We start from the raw sequence: 21,383 nt of genomic DNA, 5'->3' as shown, positions 1-21,383 counted from the left end.
GGAGGATCCAATGGGATTCTATTAAGGATAATGACATGCATTTGAGACTTCTAAGGATAAGGACGCATTCATCCGAGTCCACTAAAATAAACAGTGCATATCGAGTTTACTAAAAAGGGGTAAATCCAAGTATACTATTTTTTTAGTGGACATACTACTTAGCATCCTTCATTAGACCTATGCCTTTATAGTTTAATAGTAGATAGGGACCAACACTATGCTGAGAGCTAACCCAAATCTTTCCCAACATGAAAAAAAGGATGGTAAGGTGACATAAACATTAATAAAAAAAAAAAAAAAACTAGAAAAACTAGATACTCTCTCATTAACTTGATTGGGTTTAATAAGCTCGACTATTTTAAATAATATAAATAAAAAAATACAACAACAATAAATAAATTAACAAAAAAATTGACGATGTAGAAAAAACCAGAGTCCATCCAAATGAGCATGCCAAATATGAGACCTACTCATGATACTAGGTTAACCTCATTGAAAGCATACTATTATGAAGCTTAATTATCAAACAATTAAATGTTGAAGGGAAAAACCAAAAAACTAATTATAAAAAAGCAACAACAAAAAAAAAACTCGGGTCAACTCGAGTCAACCCTCTAACCATGCGATTATTGGCGCAAGATTGGGATAAGCCAATAGAAAAGATTGAAAAAAGGCATGAAGACTAATTTTTTCAATAAATATAAGTTGAAGAATAAAATTGAATTTTGAAAAGAAAACAATAACCTAAAAAAATATCAAAGTTAACCCATGTTAACCTTTGAAACTCATAATCCTTGTTATGAGCCTAGAACCAACCCTAGAAAAGGCAAACTTTAAAAAGTAATGAAGCAAAATCCTAAATCAATAAAATACTAAGGGATGAAATTAAAAAAAATATATAATAATAAAAAATAACAATGAAAAAGAATGAAGACTAAATTTGATATAAAAATAAATTAAAATAAAATGTTGAGGGGTATGATTGAAAGAAAAAATTCAATTAGAAAAATGATAAAAAAAAAATATCAATTAAAATAATAAGGATCAAATTTGATATAAAAATTAAATAAAACTAAATAATAAAAGATGAAATTAATGAAAAAAAATCAATCCAAAAATTTTTTAAGAAATAAAATAAATAGCAATGCAAAGAATAATAATCAAATTGAATAAAAAAAAAAAAGTAAAATGATACATTTATATTTTAGCAAAGAGAATAGAGAAAAGATGAAGAAGAAAAAGAAAAAAAATTCATTGGAGTTTAGCTATTGCATCGTCGTGTGTACTCATCAAAGCATCAGAAAAATAATAATAAGAGTCTTTCAAAGTCAACTTTATATTTATAAATAATATTTATATTTATCAAAAAATCAAATTATCGTCTAATCAACTTGATAATAAATAAAAAAAAAACCAATTTAAAAAGATGAAAAGGCTACTAAACAACAATTTGATTTTTTTACTTTTAAAAGTAATTTAGTCTTTACACTTTACTTTTAAAATATAAAACTATTGAATTATCCCTAATCAATATTTTAAAAAATTCTGCTTTCAAATATAATAAAGACTGCATATAAAAATATTAAAATACCGAATTCTACCGGGTACTTTCATAGTAATCAATGGAACAGGGGAGGGATTAAAAAGGTAAAGTAATAATTATACTGTTACAGTAAATAGTTATCTATATATCTGTAAACACAGTGCATCCTGGCAGGCATTTCAGTTTTTTTAATTTTCCAAGGTCATCATTCTATTTTCCCCCCAAAGCACGTACTGAACAGGACTAAAAAACAAAAACGCACCTCCATTGTTGAGGAAAGAATGAATCAATCACGGACTTGTTAATATCCAATCATGATTTCTTGAACCACATAAGATTCCCTCTTAGTGGTCACTGTCAGAACAAACGAAAAAATACTATCATGCAATTATTATTTATTATATCGTCATCATTCTGATCCTTTCCTCTCCTCTCCTTTCCCCATATATATCCATCACGGGCTGCTCGAAAACAATGTCTCTGCTTTTTTTCTTTTTCTTCTTTTATAGTTATTAATAATAATATAATAACTCTCTTCCTTTTTCTATATAACACAGCGCTTGTTTGCCCTCCTCTCTTTAACATTTGAATGGCCTCGTTTTCTTCCCAAAACAGAGTACCTAAGGTCTCTGTTTTTCTCTTCTTTTCCCTTATCTGCTTCTTACTTTTTTCTTCTAGCCATGTAGTTTTGGCACAATCATCAGCAGTTTTTGCCTGTGATGTTGTGAGCAATCCATCCTTGGCCAGTTTTGGGTTCTGTAACACGTCGTTAGGGGTGAGTGACAGAGTTGTTGACCTGGTGGAAAGACTCACATTGCAAGAAAAGATATTGTTCTTGGTGAATAGTGCGGGGAGTGTGAGCAGACTTGGGATACCTAAGTATGAATGGTGGTCGGAGGCTTTACATGGAGTTTCCTACGTCGGTCCAGGCACTCATTTCTCTAGTGTTGTCCCCGGAGCTACAAGCTTTCCTCAGGTCATCCTCACTGCTGCTTCCTTCAACACCTCTCTCTTTGTAGCCATTGGAAAGGTAATATCATATCTCTACAAATTTACTCCCTCTTTTTTTTTTTCTTTCAAGTTGTTTGTTTTTCTTTCCCCTTCAATTCTTCCTCTTCTTGACTTCCTAAATCTTAGCAACGAAGACAAGTCTTTCTTTCTTAATTATTGTTTTTATATATATATTGTTATGAAATACGAGATAGATTTGGTGGAAGTTGTTTTCTTGTCGGAAAAAAAGAGATTTGAACTCGAGACCTTCTAGATTCTATCCAAATGTAAAAAAGAAGAGAACCAGATGCTGGGAAATATACACTCAGCCAGTGTAGGAAATGCCCAGAAGAAATTTTTTTTATTGTTCCATTGGAACTTCACGGTGAGGATTTCGGTGGCGCTACAGTTAATCAATAGAATTAGGTCCAAAAGCAGAAAATTTCATGTACATTATGCATGTGATGCTGAGTCAGAGTAGGTGGAATTGTAATTGTATCCCTTGAAACAGCTTTCAGATCCGAAGACTTTTCTGTATAAGTTGGGTACACCTTTTTCTTGTGGATTCCAGCTTGCGTGTTAGCGAGACTGAAGTCGTCGGCAACGTATGGAAATTAATTGACGGCCATCGGTCTATTTTGATCACACCTTTAATTACTGTGAAGAGGACTCTTCATATTCCACCTATATTTTATTTTAATTTATAACACTTTTTTTTGCAATTTTTGCTAACCGAATCATGTTGAAGATAAACAAGGATCATTTACTTCTTTTGACTAGCCTTCGAACACCAATACTTCTCTCTTGACTTGAAAGGAGGACTTACCTCGTTAAAAAACTGAAACAAAAAAGAATTGAAGAAGGAAAGGAGTTCTGGTTTTCATGTTTAACTAGCTCCCTTTTGGTTGAATCCATTGATTCTGGTGTCCCTCTATGGTTGTGTTCTGCAAAACTCGAGTACTCCATTCTTACGACTGAAAGGATTATCGAGTCTAACCAGAATTGTGTGGTGGAAAATGCTTTCCCAGATGGTTAAGGAAACCAATAAGTTTTTTATTGTTTGAAGGCTATATGTTAAAACTCTCAAGGTTTTGCAGGTTGTTTCAACGGAAGCAAGAGCAATGTACAATGTGGGATTGGCAGGGTTGACGTTTTGGTCACCAAATATCAACATATTTCGAGACCCAAGATGGGGAAGAGGCCAGGAAACTCCAGGAGAGGACCCCTTGCTCTCAAGTAAATATGGATCAGGTTATGTTAAAGGACTGCAACAAAGGGATGATGGCAATACAGATGGACTTAAGGTTGCTGCATGCTGTAAACATTACACAGCCTATGATCTGGATAACTGGAAAGGGGTTGATCGTTACCATTTTAATGCTGTGGTAATGTTCATTTATTTAATCCAACACCTTTTTTTATTAGGGAGGCCACTTTCTCTCTCAATTATAGTGTTTTGTCTTCAATGATTTCGGCTAAATTCGTACAGTTTGTTTATGATGAGTTAGGTGACAAAGCAAGACTTGGATGATACGTTTCAACCACCTTTCAAGAGTTGTGTTGTTGATGGGAATGTTGCTAGTGTTATGTGTTCTTACAACAAGGTTAATGGTATTCCCACATGTGCTGATCCCGACCTCCTCTCTGGTGTAATCCGAGGGCAATGGAAATTAAATGGGTATGTATGAAATTTCAAAAATGTTCACAATTTGATTGTGTTTATATCATATGTTCTTTACATTGTTCAAAAATGTTCTCTCCGATTGGAAACTAAACCGGGCATCTGCAGATACATTGTTACCGATTGTGATTCCATAGACGTGTTCTACAACTCCCAGCATTATACCAAAACACCAGAAGAGGCTGCAGCCAAAGCTATATTGGCAGGTATTCGTTCTTGGATTTCTATGTAGATTGATTTTACTTTGTCAACAATGGTCATATGAGAGTTTGGATATACCTTATTGAATATTTCTTGTTTATAATTTGAACTTGTAATCGTTTAGAACTATTTTAAATGTCTAAAAATAGTACTACCTTCTGTTTTTCTATATTTTAAAAGAAAATTAATGTTAAAATTAGTTTTTTAAAATGTATATTTACTTCTTTTTTTTTTTGAAAAATCTTGATGAAGATAATATAGGAAACAAAATGAATTATATTTTATTTTTATTTAAATATATAAAATTCAACTTAATCGAATTCAATTATATAGTTACAAGCTTGGAAGATGTTTGAAGAGAGATGCCCGAATCCATGCCTTTTTTAATGTAGAATGATATTTTTAATAATCATATATTTTGTTGTATACTAAGTGGTTCAAACCACTCCTTCGCAATAACAACAATAGAAAAGACAACACTTTTGGACGTATCTTATTATATTTTTTATGATTTGTTCTGCAATTTCTTTTTCTGATTTCCTTTGGATTCAAGGGGTTATGTTGCTAAAATGTTTCGATTTGATAGGGTTGGACCTCAACTGTGGATCTTTCTTGGGACAGCACACTGAAGCAGCAGTAAAAGCAGGACTTGTGAATGAGTCCGCCATTGATAGAGCTGTCTCCAACAATTTTGCCACTTTAATGCGACTTGGATTCTTTGACGGTGATCCCAGCAAACAGCTCTATGGGAAGCTAGGACCAAAAGATGTATGCACAGCAGAGAATCAGGAGCTGGCCCGTGAAGCTGCCAGGCAAGGGATTGTGTTGCTGAAGAACACCGCGGGATCACTTCCTCTATCTCCCACCGCCATCAAAAACCTGGCAGTAATTGGACCAAATGCCAACGTCACTAAAACAATGATTGGAAACTATGAAGGTAAAACTTCAGTGATTTCATCCAATTTCCTTCATATTACTTTCAATGTTCATCAAATCAACTTGTTAAACGATGTGTTTTGATATGATTTAGGTACACCCTGCAAATATACAACCCCTTTACAAGGACTAGCAGCTTCTGTTGCAACAACATATCTACCTGGCTGCTCAAACGTAGCCTGCAGCACTGCCCAAGTAGATGATGCCAAGAAAATAGCAGCTGCAGCTGATGCCACGGTGCTTGTAATGGGTGCCGATCAATCTATAGAAGCAGAGAGTCGTGACAGGGTGGACATTCTTCTTCCAGGACAGCAGCAGCTTCTGATAACAGCAGTTGCAAATGCATCCACTGGACCTGTAATCCTTGTTATAATGTCTGGGGGAGGCATGGATGTATCATTTGCGAAAACTAACGACAAAATCACAAGTATCCTATGGGTTGGCTACCCTGGCGAAGCTGGTGGAGCTGCCATAGCTGATATTATTTTTGGTTCCTACAACCCAAGTACGCACCAACCATCCCAAAACTATGTTCTCTTAGTTTTTCAGATCTTTGCATTTGATTCTAAATCTGTACATATTATAGTAGAATATGAGTTTGAATTTAACCAAGAATCTCTTTCCAGGTGGGAGGCTACCGATGACTTGGTATCCACAATCATACGTAGACAAAGTACCAATGACAAATATGAACATGAGACCAGATCCTTCGAATGGCTATCCTGGCAGAACCTACAGGTTCTACACCGGAGAAACTGTTTACTCATTTGGAGATGGACTAAGCTATTCTAAATTCAGCCACGAATTAACTCAAGCACCTGGACTAGTATCTGTTCCTCTAGAGGAAAATCATGTTTGTTACTCTTCAGAATGCAAATCAGTTGCTACTGCTGAACAGACTTGTCAGAACTTAACCTTTGATGTGCATTTGAGAATCAAGAACACGGGAACAATGAGCGGAAGCCATACAATTTTCTTTTTCTCTACTCCCCCATCAGTGCACAACTCACCACAGAAGCATCTGGTGGGTTTTGAGAAGGTCTTCCTGCATGCACAAACAGATAGCCATGTGGGATTCAAGGTGGATGTTTGTAAGGATTTGAGTGTGGTTGATGAGCTCGGAAGCAAGAAAGTTGCTTTGGGAGAACACGTTCTTCATATTGGAAGCTTGAAGCACTCCTTGACTGTAAGGATTTGAAACAAGACTTTCAAGTCCTCTGCAGTGATTTGATTTGTTGTTCTTGTATTCCCTTTAGAAAGGCATTTCAAAATGCAATTATTGGCCTATGGATAATAAACAGGCCGAGAGGTTATGAAAAATCTCTCAATTATTTCACATAAAGCCCTATTACTCAGAATTAAGATTTGAAACCCGAAGGAATACAAAGCTTGGCTCCAAAAGAAGAAAGGCTGAGCTTCATTTTTCCTATTGATCTTTGCTTAAATTACTGTTATCCCTCTCCTATCCAAGAGAGTGGATTGATGAACTCGACTCTATAATTATTTATTTTTTCTTTTTATGTACCTATTTATTTTTTATTAAATAATTATTGATAATTATTCTTTGAGTATTTTAAAGGTTTTAGGAATGGAGTAATACTCATCATCCAATGATTTATACTAAACTAAAAAAAAACGTTATTTGGCCTTTGAAAAATGGACTTAAACTTGGAATAAAAAAAAATGAAAAAAAGGAGAATTAACCAATAAATCCTAAATGAATAAGAAATAATAAATTTCAATATGTGTGTGTGTAACAAACAATAAGGTCAACATAATATTAATCCCAAAAAAACAAATACTACAAAAAATAATAAATAATAAATTCAAATATAAACTTATAATCGAAAATTTCCCAACATAACATATTATTATAAACAACAAATTAAAATAAATACTAAAAAATATAAATATATCATAAACAAAAAAAAACAAAAACAGAAACTAAAGCATTTTAGAGTTCTATTCTAGGATCCTATATATATTCTTTGTGTGTGTGTGTGTGTCACACACACACGTAATTCAAAATATTAATTTAACATACATGATTCAAATTCAATTTTAGAAATCAATTAACTTAAAATTATACAATACAAACATAATGTCAAGCATTTAGATGCGAATCTAGAAGGTAAAAACCCTAAAATTCACAATCAAGATTGAACACAACCCAAGAAAGCTAAAATTAAGTTGAAAAGAACTTGACCTAATGATCACTTGAACCAAAGAACCATAGTTATTAGATGCAAACCCATGTTCGTTGAGTATAAGGAAATCAAAAATTGAAAGTATAAGGATGAACATCACAAAGAAGTAATCTTTAATGAGTTTTTAAGAGTTTAAAGAAGAACTAAGAATATGAGTAACCTTGCATAATCTAAAAAAGCTAAAATTCAAGTTTTGATAGAAACCTTTACTAGAGATAACTTTGTATCTAAAAAAAAATGGTATTGAAAATTAAATCTGGACCCATTAATTATAGGGAATTAAGAACTTGAAGTATACAAAAATATAACATGATCAATTATTTATTGATAAATCAAATTTGTTATTTGTCACGACAAAGAGAAAAGTGTTACATAATGACTATTGAATTTTGCAGTAAATAAAACAATATATAGTCCTTCTAAATAGCCCTAATGGATCTTTATTAGGCTGCAAACCAATGAGCTCAAGCTAATAATCAACTAACATAAACTTAATGCCTAAAAGAAATCCTAAAAACATTGATTTTGGGCCAAAACAAACCCGAATTAAAACACAAGCCCTAAAAATGAAAGTAAATATCCAAATAATAAAATAAAATAAAAAAAAAATAAAATCTTAAAATAATTTAGATTAATTCAAAAAAAATAATTTAGCCCAAAAGTAATCCGAAATTAAATGCTTTGGCCCTTTTTTTACCTTGAATAGCTAGGATAAATAAATAATTCTTGTCATAAAAGGATTTTGGAATGTTAAGGAATCCTTATCATACTTGGAAGCTATGTTGTTGCCCATTAAAAATCTTTATAAAACTAAAAAACTTTCAAAAAAATAAGTTGTTAAATATCCTTGTATCATGAGAAAAAGAATCCTCTTTAAATAGAAAGTTCACAAGTCAAAAAGCATCAAACAAGAAAATCTATATTGCATGTGATGATCTATATCGTAAGACCTTTTCAAACTCCGATTGACCTAACATTTTAACCCAATATACAACAATATGTTTGGAAACTTCTAGAAAATTTTAGTTTGATTAAACAATGATTGATATTTATGCTTGATAACGTAAAATTAAACGATAAATACAATTACGTTACAATCCAAATTTGCATGTTCAACCTTTTTTTGGATCATATCATTCCTTCTCTCTTCAAGATGATTCAACCTTGAATCACCAATAGGGACAATGGGTTTTTTATAGGCTTTTTTTTAGCCTTCAAAGCTTTTTTTATCTCTGACATTTGCCTCTAATAACTTCGTATAAAAGTAATAGTCCTTCGCTTTCTTCTTTCATCATTTTGGTGTTGTTGCTCCTCTCTCTCTCTCTCTCTATCTCTCTCTCTCTCTCTCTAAAGCTTGTTATTCATAGAATTGTTCTTGTAACTTATCAAATTCTTGCCTCAAAACACCAAACATTTAGGATATGTTCTTGCATTCTTGAACGATAACCCTTTTTTATTCCCTTTTTCTTAGTGAATACATGACACAAATAGAAAAGCAAAACAAAAGACAAGCAATATATGATATAAAAGCACTATGGAATATGAATTTTTATCCAAAATTTCAAATCTCAAACTATAGATACCTAATTGATTTTAATAAGACTAAACCTAAGAACTTCAATTTACCTTTTTACCCAAATAAATCACCCCTTCTAATACCTAAAATTACAATCTTGCTCCAAATAAATCACCCTTTCTAATACCTAAAATTACAATCTTGTTGATTTCTATTTTTTTTTTTTACTATAAACAGATATTCTCAATAGAATTAAATGTTTGAATATTTTTCTCTCTTTTTATCATAAGAACCAATAATGCAAAACTTAGACAATAATGAAAGAAAAGAAAAGAAAACTGACTGAATAAAACTTTAACTAAATCATACTTGAAACAAGACACAAAGAAAAACAAAAAAAAGATATATGTAGAAACAAATTTAAACAATGAATGTAAAAAGGATGTAATCGATGCGTACCTCTAGAATAGCAAACTTGAAACCCACAATGAAGTAAATAAACAACCTAAGAAGACCAAAATCATGTTTGGATAGAAACCTTAACCTAAAAATAACCATGTACCTAAGAACCAGATGTATTAAAGATTAGACTTATCTTGTTGATTATAAAAAAATCAAGAACCTGAAGCGTGCAAAGTTTTCATAAGGTCAATTATACCATGATAAGTCAAATTTGTTCTTTGTCATAGTAAAGAGAAAAGTGTTGTGTTATGCAAAACATAAATTTATTCAAAACATCATGGTTGCTAAATTTTATAGCAATGAAAACAATAAATAGTTCTTTTAAATAACTCTAATGGACCTTTATTATGTTCCAAACCAATGGACTTAAGCTAATAATTTGCTAACACAAACCTAATGCCTAAAACAATTCTAAAACATTGATTTTAGGCCAAAACAAACCCAAAATAAAACACAAGTCCTGAACTAAACATGAATATCTAAATAATAAAATAAAAAAACAAACAAAACCTTAAAATAATTCAGATTAACACAAAAAGTAATTCATCCCAAAATTAATTTGCCATTAAATACTTTAGCACTCATTTTCTTAAATAACTAAGATAAAAAGGAAACTTTATGAGAAAAGTATTCTAGAACATTAAGGAATCATTACCACAATTAGAAACCATGTTGTTACCCATTAAAGATTCTTATTGAACTAAGAAAATCCTAAAAATAAATTGTTTAATATCTTTGAATTGTGAGGGGAAAAAATCCTCTAATAGGAAGTCCACAATTTAAAATGCAATAAATAGTAAGATTTGTATTTCATGTTCTGACTTGTATCGCAAGACCTTTTCATAATCTAATTGACTTGAAATTTTAAAACAATGTGCAACAATATTTATAGAAAATCATTATAAAATTCCAACTTGATCTAATTGGTGGATTAAGAGTTATTCTTGATAGTGTAAAACTGGTCAGTAAGCACAATTACGCTATAATTTAAATTTTCTTGTTCCACATTTTCTTGGATCGTATCAAATCCTAAATTAACTAGGAAAATATTGCAGATCCAAAACTGTAACTTTTAGGCTTTATCACAAAGTATTTCTTATGATTAATTTCTATAAAATTTTAACTCTATAGGAAACAAGACCTTCAGAATATTTTTAAAAAAATTCAACATGATCTAATAGTCATATCAAAACTTGTGTTTGTTAATATAAAGCTATAGATTAGGAAAATAACTCCAATCTATATGCCTCAAGCTTAAGAACTAGCTCCTTCCTATGCATGTATTACATTGATAGAAGTTTGATCATCCATTGTTGTATTCTTAATGTTTGTCTTGGACCAAATATCTTGAATTGGCTAATTGAAAGCTTTTTTAATCTTTTTAGCCATTGATCTTATGATTGGCCCTACTAGCACCTCTAATAGATCCTTTGGTGATGCTTATTGATTCTCATCATTCCCCTTATCCTTAAAAGAATTCAATCTTGAATAGATAAAGATTAGAAACATTAAAAGTAACATTAATGCTATTCTCATATAGAATATCCACTTCATATACATTGTTATTGATTTTGTTCAAGAACTTAGATTGGACTATCTCTTCTAAAATATAACTTAGATCTCCCAAGGTTGTAAATCTTTCCTTTCTCATATACACTCAAACCTAATCATTTGGTTTAAAGATAATACGTTTATGACCTCTATTAGCTTTAGATGCATGTTTTTTTTCTCAATATATTGTCGAGCATTATCATAAAGTGTTTTCACCATCTTTACTTTTATAATGTCATTAAGACTACTAACCTTTTTACCAACAGGTAAAGGAATCAAATCTAAAGAGGTTAGTGGATTAAACCCATAAACAATCTCAAATGATGAATGATCAGTAGTAGAACAAACACTCTTATTATATGTAAATTCTATGAACAACAAACATTTTTCTTAATTTTTCAAAATATTTTGAATGATAATATGTAATAAAGTAGTTAAAGTCTTATTTACTACTTCCATTTGACCATCCATTTATAAATGACAAGTTGTCAAAAACAACTTAGTTCCTAACTTTCCCATTAGATCTTTCAAAAGTAACGAAAGATCTTAACATCACAATCAGAAACAATACTCTTACAAACGCCTTGAAGTAGTATTATCTCTCTAAAAAACAAACTAGGAATATTGGTTACATCATTAATTTTATGACATAATATAAAATATTTCATCTTAGAAAACTTATCTACAACCATACAACTTGAATCCCTATCCTTTTTTCTTTTTTTTTTTACCTAGGTATACCTAAGACAAAGTTTATGAAAATATCTAACCAAGGTTCATTAGGTATAGGTAAAGGAGTATGTAACCCATACAGTAAGATCTTAGGTTTACCTTACCTACATACGATCACATATTCTTTGTACATCATGTTTCATTTTTAAGCCAATATAAGTGTTCATGCAAAACTTTTAAAGTTTTCTTAACACTAAAGTTTTCCATTAAACCACTCTCATGAGCTTCACATATAAGCAATTCACGTTTAAAATTATCAGTCACACAAAGTTTATTCTTTCTAAAAAAACAAAAATAAAGTCAATGAAACTTATCATAGCTAACTTCTCACAAGCTTCATACACGTTAGCAAAATCACTATAATTGGCAGATAAATCTTTAACATATTCAAAACCCAATATTTTTATATTAATAGTAGAAAGAAGGTTGTATCTTGCTTATACTTAATAACATATGGAAATATTTTAATGAACTTTATCCATTTAGCATGCTTTTTATTCAACTTACTTTACCTCATCAAATGCTTTAAGGTTTCATGATCCAAATGAATAACCAACTCTTTCAAGCACAAGTAGATAAGTTAATACAAATCTCGTAATCATATAATCACGCAATCCACAACAAAAGATGATAACTTCCCCAAGAAAGTCAAATAATCAAGTCTGATAGGAGTGTAACATAATAAAAACCTATATCGCGATGTCAACACTATAGGAATAAAAACCCTCACCCTATGAATATCAATTCATGAACGAGAAGTATAAAAAAGACATCACAAACTCTGTTAATCTTTGATAAATCAATTTAGTTTGTTAGAAAACCAAAGAATATGAGAATCTCTCTCACACAAGCTAGATAAAGTTGGTATTAATAGTAATATCCTAAATATTAATTAAAACAATAAATAAACCTTAAAAAATATTCAAATTAATACAAGTTATCAAAACACCCCAAAATCATATCTCCTTACATTAGATCCCTTGTAGCTGAATCTGAAACTTGTAGATGGAATGTTGTCCTTTTGTGCCATTAATTAATCCTCTTTCCTTGCTAGAAAGATGTTGTCTTGAATGCTAAAGTTTCTTCCTTTATTTGCTAATATTTGATATTGTGGTATATGGTTTTTTGGTCTTTTTATTATGTTTTTTTCATTAATATTGTGAGGGGTCAAGGGCACTTTGGTATTTGAATAAATTAAATTAAAAAAAGAAGATAATATTTGTTGGCACATGTATCTTATGTGCCATTATGTGCAGCGCCTCCTAATGGCCGAACACCGTATTTCAAGGCACCATTTGATGTCAAGAGCTTCGATTATGTTTTTTTTTTTCCTCTCTTTTCCCTCTCTTCAACCTTAAAAAACATGTTGCCCTTGAAAGAGAGTGTTATTTGTTAATTTTTTCACAGTTGGTCCTCATTCTTTTAATTATATATATTTTTTAATTTTATCCTTTGACATTTAATTTTTATATCAAATTTATCCTCTTATTTTATTATGTTTCATATTTAGCCCTCAATGTTTTGATTTATGATTTAGATTCATGGCTTTTTTATTAAGTTTTAATTTCTTTTTAAATTCATCTTTAGATCCATGATCTTGTTTTTATTTTTCTCATATTTGATCCTTATTCTCTTGATTTTTATTTTTTTAAAGTCTTTTGTGAATTTGATTTTTCTTTTTAATTTTGGCCTTCAATTCAAAATTTGATGATATTTAAGGTTTAACCCGAGCTAATCTAAGTCAACTAAATGTTTTTGTTTTATAAAAAAATAAAAATTATACAATTTGTTTTTTTTTAAAAGAGAAGAAAATAGTCAATGGGTTTTAGCTGGATTTGCTCCAAGTTACTGGATATAGGTCAACCTAGCTTTTTAATCATCTTACATTGGATTGATTCTTTTATAATTTCTTTTGAAACTCAATTCGGTCTAAGACATAGGCCACATATCAACTTGTCAAGTTGAACCGAGTTTTAAAATAGTGATTTTCTAATACAATAATTTCAGTTTAGTCACTAGTTAGAGTCATGAGTTTGAAAAGTTAACACGGGTTAACATCATTTTCTTTTTCGGTTATATTCTTTGAAGTTATTCATTTTTAAAAAATAAACTTTGTTATTTTTTTATTTTATTTTCAATCAAGCTATTCTTATCTCATAGTAGGAGGCTTGTTTGGGTAACTCAAGTTTTTTAGGCTATTTTTTTTATTTTGTCCTTGAAAATTCGATTATTTTTAAAATCTAACTTTGTTTTTTTTTTTTTTTTTTCCTGTTTTGCCTTCTATTAGATTGTTTTATTCGCATGATCCTACTTGTGAGTTTTAATGACTTCCTCCGATTTTTATAGATATTTTATTTTATTGGTTTTTTTTTCTTGATTTTATCTTTTTTATCTTTTAATTATTAGAGATTGATGATTATTATTTTTTTTCAATTCTCTTTCTATAACGTGCTGTTATGAATTTTTTTATTCTTTAAAATATATTGATGACACTAAGATTTTTTTTTTTTACACTGCAAAAAAATCAGCCAAACTCCCAGCAAATTACGTGCCAACTATCTAGTTCTCTCCATTTATTTACTTGCTCCATTTCTGTCATCTGTTTTGTTAGGAATAACAAGTGCTGTTATCTATTTTCTTTTTCAATCAAGTTGTGTTTAATTAAAATATGTAAAAGATAAATAAAAAAGCAGAAACAAAGATTGATTTGCTTAAGTAGTAAAAAAGTATCAACGTTTTTTTTTTTTTGTTTACGTTATGAGTTAGAATAATTTTAATTAAAAGAAAAGAGATGAAGATATAAAATAAATAATTTTATAAAATAATTTTAAAATATAAAGAACATGATAATATTCCCCCTCTCCCAACTTTCTTTGAACTTTCTTTTCAAAAATAGTAACCAAATAAAATAATAAAATAATAAAAAATTCCAAGGTGCAGTGGCATTCCAAATGGGTTTGTGTGGGTAACTTGAGATGTTGTTGTCTTTGACTAACCCCTTTCCGTCCCAAGCCGTAGATCATTGAAAAACTTCCTGCAAACTCTTCTTTCTCTTACTATTCTTAAAAAAAAAAAAAAAAAAAACTCTCGTTTTCTGTTGCCCAGCTCTCTCTCCCTCTCCTACCAAACACGCCGAAATCAACTCACTATCTTGCTCGAATTCCAAGTTCTTGCTTATAATTCATATTGGGTTGTGAATAGTTTTGATTATAGTGATTTGGGTCAACGGGTTTGATTCTTGTAATTTTGTTCTTCTGTGCAAAGTCAAGGTGGGCTAAAGAAATGAAATAAATTTCTGGGTTTAAGAAATAAAGGAAAAGGGATGTGGGCGATCTGGACCTCTGCTTTCTTTTTGGTCTTTCATTTGGTCGTCGTCAGGGTCTCCAGTAATGTAGAAGGTATGCTTCTTCTTCTTCTTCTTCTTGTTTTTTTGTTTTTTACTTGTCGGTTACCAAATTTGCATGATATGGTTTTATGTGGCAAGACAGGCGATGCCTTGAATGCATTAAAGACGAATTTACTTGATCCGAACAATGTTCTTCAAAGTTGGGATGCTACTCTCGTCAATCCCTGCACTTGGTTTCATGTTACATGCAATAATGAAAATAGTGTCACGCGTGTGTAAGTTTATTTATTGAGTTGGTAATTTAAATTTACTTGATGATTATGATGATGATGATGGCGGCTACCATAGCTAACAACTCGCTACTTTTACTTTCAGTGATCTTGGAAATGCAAATCTATCTGGTCAGCTGGTTACGCAACTTGGGGTGCTTTCAAATTTGCAGTACTTGTAAGTCGTTCGAGTTGTTCTTTGTTTGATTGCTTCACATCATGAATTGTGCATAAAGTAGATTGTATGGAAGAATGGTTCATTATATGTGCCTATTATAAATGAAAAGAAGAGAGGAAAAACAGTCAGCTTATATCCATATCCATATCGATTTTCCATACCCATGGAGCCTGCTTTGCCCTTATCCACTTGAAAAAGAGCTATCTAAATCTACTTGAATGAATTGATTCTAGACATGATCCTGCTAATAAATACCAAGGTTTTTAAAGTGACATCGCATTTCATAGACTCTCGACATGTTTTTTTGTGTATATCTATAATTTGGAAACCATCTAATATTAGCTATACCATAAGATAATTTTTCCCCTACCATCCATTTCCTAGCAACATTTGATAGATGAGTTACATTACCTGGAATTAAATATTTTTTTAAGGCACGCTTTTGTTGAAACCCCGTCCCTTTTTTTGTCATTGAATTACACTTGGTAAATGGAGCTCTTTTGACAGGGAACTTTACAGCAATAACATAACTGGACAAATTCCAGATGAGCTTGGGAATCTGACAAACTTGGTGAGCTTGGATCTTTACTTGAACAACTTAACTGGTCCGATTCCTCAGACATTGGGCAAGCTTCAGAAACTACGTTTCTTGTATGAAACCATTCCTTTCATCCAATATTTCTGTAAAACTTGGAACTCATTTGCTGTGTATTTTATATTCTCATGGAAGTTTGAGTCCACTGACAAGACTTGCATGTGTGTGTGTTGGCTGCGGCCCTTACATAGCTGTTCTTTTTGTGGCAGTATGAAAAGAAGAGAAATATTTTTCCATCTTTTATCATAATAATTTTGCTTTCACTTGCATAATTTCACTGAAGAACAGGCAAGGGTTGAAGTAATGCATGTGCAGGCAGTAATTGGTCCATACAATATTTTATGATAATCAGAGTAGGCATTATGTTATAAAGAAATGGGTATGTATGTGTGCATTTTGGCTGTACACTTTACATGGCTGTTCTTTTTGTGGCAATGTGAAATGAAGATTTTTTTCACTGAAGAGATGAGGGGTGAAGAAAGGCATATCCCAATCAGTCATATATCAGCGCATGTTTTTATGATAAATCAGATTACACAGTTTGTTGATAAGCAATATTTTGCACTTCAAGTATAGCAAGTTCCATCTAGAAATCTGGCTTTCCACATCTAGCAGTGCATAAAGTTTTTTCTGCACGTGCACTGGCTGTTTTGTTTAAATGTAGTCTAGCAAGTGTAATGGAGATTCAGGACATGACTCTTCTGTTTTGTGAAATAGGCGTCTCAACAACAACACCTTGTCGGGAACGATTCCTATGAATTTAACTACGGTTACTACCCTGCAAGTCCTGTGAGTAGTATTTTGCTGATGACAATATTTTTGTTATCATGAATAGGTGTATCCTTAATTTCCCCAGGCACCAACTATTGCTTGAATGAAAATATATTGCTATTTGTGCAGGGATCTTTCTAACAACCAACTAACAGGAGATGTCCCTGTAAATGGCTCATTCTCTTTTTTCACTCCTATCAGGTTTGTTGCTAGTAATTCTACTTGTCAGTATCATTTAGTGGTTGTGGTTGCACAGTACCTGTTTTACTAACCTCTGCATTTTTTTTGCAGTTTTTCCAACAATAAATTCAATATTTCTCAAGCTCCTCCACCACCTCCTCTTTCTCCACCGTCAAGGGGTCCTTCTAATGGTCAGTTACAATTTCAACTTTTTATTTTCTTATTTAACCAAAAGGGGGAAGGGGCTGAGAGGGTTTAAGATAAGCACCTCATGTCGTCTAGGTGTTGAGTTTGAAGGTCTCTTCCATTTGAAAATGTATGTTGTTCTGGGTATTTCTGAATACATTCTTGGCATGGTAAATTTTTTAAATATCATTTGCAATAGGAAATAGTGCCACTGGAGCTATTGCTGGGGGAGTTGCTGCTGGTACTGCTCTTCTGTTTGCTGCACCTGCAATGGTACTTGCTTATTGGCGAAAAAGAAAACCACAGGACCACTTCTTTGATGTACCTGGTCAGTGTTTTTTTGGAAGAGGTCATGATTGATCAGAACTGAAATTTATTCTGTTTAGGATGTATTTTCACTCCATCTACATCTGTGCAGCTGAAGAGGACCCAGAAGTTCATCTTGGACAGCTTAAAAGGTTTTCTCTGCGTGAGCTACAAGTTGCAACTGACAATTTTAGTCACAAAAACATTTTGGGCAGGGGTGGGTTCGGAAAGGTTTATAAAGGACGTTTAGCTGATGGTTCTCTAGTGGCTGTTAAAAGACTGAAAGAGGAGCGCACCCAGGGTGGGGAACTGCAGTTCCAGACAGAAGTTGAGATGATCAGCATGGCTGTGCATCGGAACTTGCTTCGTCTACGTGGCTTTTGCATGACTCCAACTGAGAGGTTGCTTGTCTATCCTTATATGGCTAATGGAAGTGTAGCATCATGTTTAAGAGGTACTGCTATCAGCCAGCATCTTTCTTTGCTATATTTATCTCCTTTTGTTATGTAATTTATAAGTGATTCCTTTTCCATGATGCCAATCCATTTCAGTTTTTTCCCCTTAAGGTAGCTTTATATATTTTGCATATTTTTGTGACATCAAGTCCATATTCTGGTCAACTAAGGATTTCAATCTTTAATCTTAACATTAGTTTATTTTCAAGTCTAATTTTAATAGAAATTCTCCAATTGCAATTACTAATCTTGCATTTTGGCTTCTTTGTTTAGTGCCTTTTCAGCCTGCAGGGATCTTTGTATTTCCTCATTATATATTCCGTGGGAAAAATATGCTTTGTCAACTTAATTTTATTTTATTGTTTTTCTTCCTTTTTTAGGGTAAATTACAATCTTGAGAGTGAAATTCTTCCAAAAATTTGAAGTTTTGACTAAACCCCCCTTCATGTTTAAGAAAATGTTACCTAAATCCCTCTTTGTACACAAAATGTCCTTAATCATTGTTTAAAAAAGATAGTTTAATAAAAACTAGATAATTGGAGAAAGAATATAAAAAATTGGACATGATTATTTTATTATCTTATATTCCTTGTGTTATTTTCTCTCTCTTAACAAGATTCTTCTTTTTGTGACAAAAGAAAATTGGAGAAAAAAGGAAATCTATATATATATATTTGGTATTGCAAAAGCATGGAAGTTGCTACACATTTTAGAAGTTTGTATACTGGCTCTATTTGTAGACAAGTTATTGAACTTTCTAATAACCCCAAGGCCTGTTTTATGAATTATTGTTTTTTCTCAAATTGACGCCTTAAGCAGAGCGTTCAGAATCACAATCCCCACTTGAATGGCCAATAAGGAAGCAAATTGCATTAGGATCCGCACGAGGGTTGGCTTATTTGCACGATCATTGTGATCCTAAGATTATCCACCGCGATGTGAAAGCTGCAAATATTTTGTTAGATGAGGAATTTGAAGCAGTTGTTGGAGATTTTGGGTTGGCAAAACTCATGGACTACAAAGATACTCATGTTACTACTGCAGTACGTGGCACAATTGGGCATATAGCACCTGAATACCTATCAACAGGAAAGTCTTCAGAGAAGACTGATGTTTTCGGGTATGGTGTCATGCTTCTTGAACTTATCACTGGACAGAGGGCTTTTGATCTTGCTCGGCTTGCAAATGACGATGATGTAATGTTACTTGATTGGGTATGTATTCGCTGCATTCCCTCGTTGTCTTGCATTAGAACTTTGATGACATTGGAAGATGGTGAATTTTCTAGAATCCTTCATCACTTGGGATTTTCATATTTTTGCTGAGGTGGTCAAGGAAAATGTGATGTGGGTGAAAAACAGATAAGATTTATGCATCTTAATTTAAATTCTAGAATGCTGGAGTATTTTAGTAATTTTTATGTTTACTGGAAAATTGCTTAGGTCTAGGCTCTTTCTTTGTTTGTTTTCATATTTTTTTTTTTGAAGAAAAGAAGCTACATGTATACAACCACTAGACTAAGCTTGCTTGTGTAGGTTTATTTCTCTATAATATTTATTTTATTAGTCAAGAATAGTTATATTGGTGGTTTAAGATTCTTAAGTCCTTGCTAGATTAGGAAAGGAGCTGTAAATCAATAAATACAATGGTTGTAATGTTTTATTATCAGAATCAGTTAAAATGAATGAAGTTCCAACTATTGTGTTTGTTTGTGTGATGCACTCTCCTCTTAGGTGTAACTTCTAAGAACCCTAAGTGTGAAGTTTAGGTTTTCCCTCCTTTGTGGACTCCTAAAAATGTACCCTAAACCTTCTACAATTTCCATCAAACTAGCCTTAAAACACTCACTAATAATCCCCAAACAACCTCATTTTCTAACCCAACCAACCCTGCAACAATTACACATTAAAGATTCAGCCTAAAATCCCCTGATATATTGTTCATAGAGCCTCTACAATCAGCACCAAAACATCCCCCCATGCTTTTCTTGTGTTAATATGAATAAATAAAATCAAATTGAACTGGCTTCTTTTTGTTTTTTTCACAAATAGATAGAGTTTGCTTTGATCTATAATACATCAAATGGTTTCTAGTTCATAAATGAAGCCCTCCACATTTGACATGTTTGACCCAGTTTGCAACGAGCTTGATTTTACAAGGTTAAAAGTTTGTCAGTTCAATGTCCAAACTTTTTTAATGCTGTCTATTCATGGTCTCTTCAAAGCACAGAGGTAGGTATTGGGCTCAAGTCTTGCAAATGGTTTCCTTTGCTTTCTTGTTTTTGTTCTCTTTCAGTCTGACTTCATCTCTGAAATTTCAGGTGAAGGGACTTCTAAAAGATAAGAAGTTGGAGATGCTGGTTGATGCTGATCTGACGGGAGATTACATCGATGACGAGGTTGAGAAACTGATCCAAGTGGCTCTACTGTGCACACAAAGCTCCCCAATGGAACGACCCAAGATGTCAGAAGTGGTCAGAATGCTGGAAGGGGATGGCTTGGCGGAGAGATGGGAGGAATGGCAGAAAGAGGAGGTGTTCCGCCAAGAGTTTAACCACACTCATCACGCAAACACTAATTGGATTGTTGATTCTTCATCCCACATCCCTCCAGATGAATTGTCTGGACCAAGATGATCCTCCCTTTTAAGGGCACAATGGAAGCCTCTTCAAGAACTATTTTGTGTTTGAAAGTGATATCAACAGATGTGCATAATTTTTTTTCTTTTTCTTTTACCTTTCTCTTCTTTTCAATGCCTAGTTTATATCATATATGGAAGTTTCTCGCTGATGTAATTTCTATAGGGAGATTTGAAAGTTCAGGTGCCAGCAAACATGGCAGGAAGGGCCATGGAAGCACACATATCACTCTTATGTAATATAGAGATCAGCCAAGATTGTTACAGGAATAAAAACAATTATATTTTCCATCTCCAGTTGGGGTAATCAATTTCATCAAAGATTTGGTATGCATTGATTTTTCTCTCACTAATTTTTTTTATATATAATGTTGGCAGGTATTTCTTGGTAATTATTTTCATCCAAGTTAAAAACTTTGGACTAAATCTAGTGTAGTGGCCAAACTAGTCTTAAGTGATTTATATATAAAAAAAAATTACATGGTAGATAGAGATGTTTATTTTATACATGTATTAATAATTATGATTTATTTTGATTTGATTAGAGAAGTGAAGTTAATCTTAAAATATGAAAACTAATTTGAAATTTTACCCCATTGTAAAATCAAATTATAAAAAGAAAAGAAAATACATGTGAGTAC

At 32.1% G+C, this 21,383-nt stretch overlaps 2 protein-coding genes across 2 annotated transcripts; both read left to right on the top strand.

The window, feature by feature from the left end:
- The first annotated feature begins 2,028 nt into the window (after positions 1-2,028).
- On the top strand, positions 2,029-6,917 carry LOC118040238 (beta-xylosidase/alpha-L-arabinofuranosidase 2). The gene is made up of 7 exons (XM_035047131.2): positions 2,029-2,573; positions 3,631-3,918; positions 4,042-4,211; positions 4,323-4,420; positions 5,002-5,352; positions 5,446-5,856; positions 5,978-6,917. The coding sequence occupies exons 1-7, from the start codon at positions 2,133-2,135 to the stop codon at positions 6,547-6,549; spliced, it is 2,331 nt and encodes a 776-aa protein (XP_034903022.1). The 5' UTR covers positions 2,029-2,132; the 3' UTR covers positions 6,550-6,917.
- A 7,845-nt stretch (positions 6,918-14,762) lies between these two features.
- Positions 14,763-20,905, top strand: LOC118040239 (BRASSINOSTEROID INSENSITIVE 1-associated receptor kinase 1). Its single transcript, XM_035047132.2, has 11 exons — positions 14,763-15,217; positions 15,308-15,440; positions 15,541-15,612; positions 16,120-16,263; positions 16,925-16,996; positions 17,108-17,179; positions 17,270-17,349; positions 17,544-17,672; positions 17,763-18,104; positions 18,925-19,319; positions 20,426-20,905. The coding sequence occupies exons 1-11, from the start codon at positions 15,142-15,144 to the stop codon at positions 20,738-20,740; spliced, it is 1,830 nt and encodes a 609-aa protein (XP_034903023.1). The 5' UTR covers positions 14,763-15,141; the 3' UTR covers positions 20,741-20,905.
- Positions 20,906-21,383: the final 478 nt, after the last annotated feature.

The sequence above is a fragment of the Populus alba genome, chromosome 1, assembly GCF_005239225.2.
Source record: "Populus alba chromosome 1, ASM523922v2, whole genome shotgun sequence".
Lineage (NCBI taxonomy): Eukaryota > Viridiplantae > Streptophyta > Magnoliopsida > Malpighiales > Salicaceae > Populus > Populus alba.
Note: the sequence above shows the minus strand (reverse complement) of the source record. Positions and strands in the feature narration are given on the sequence as shown.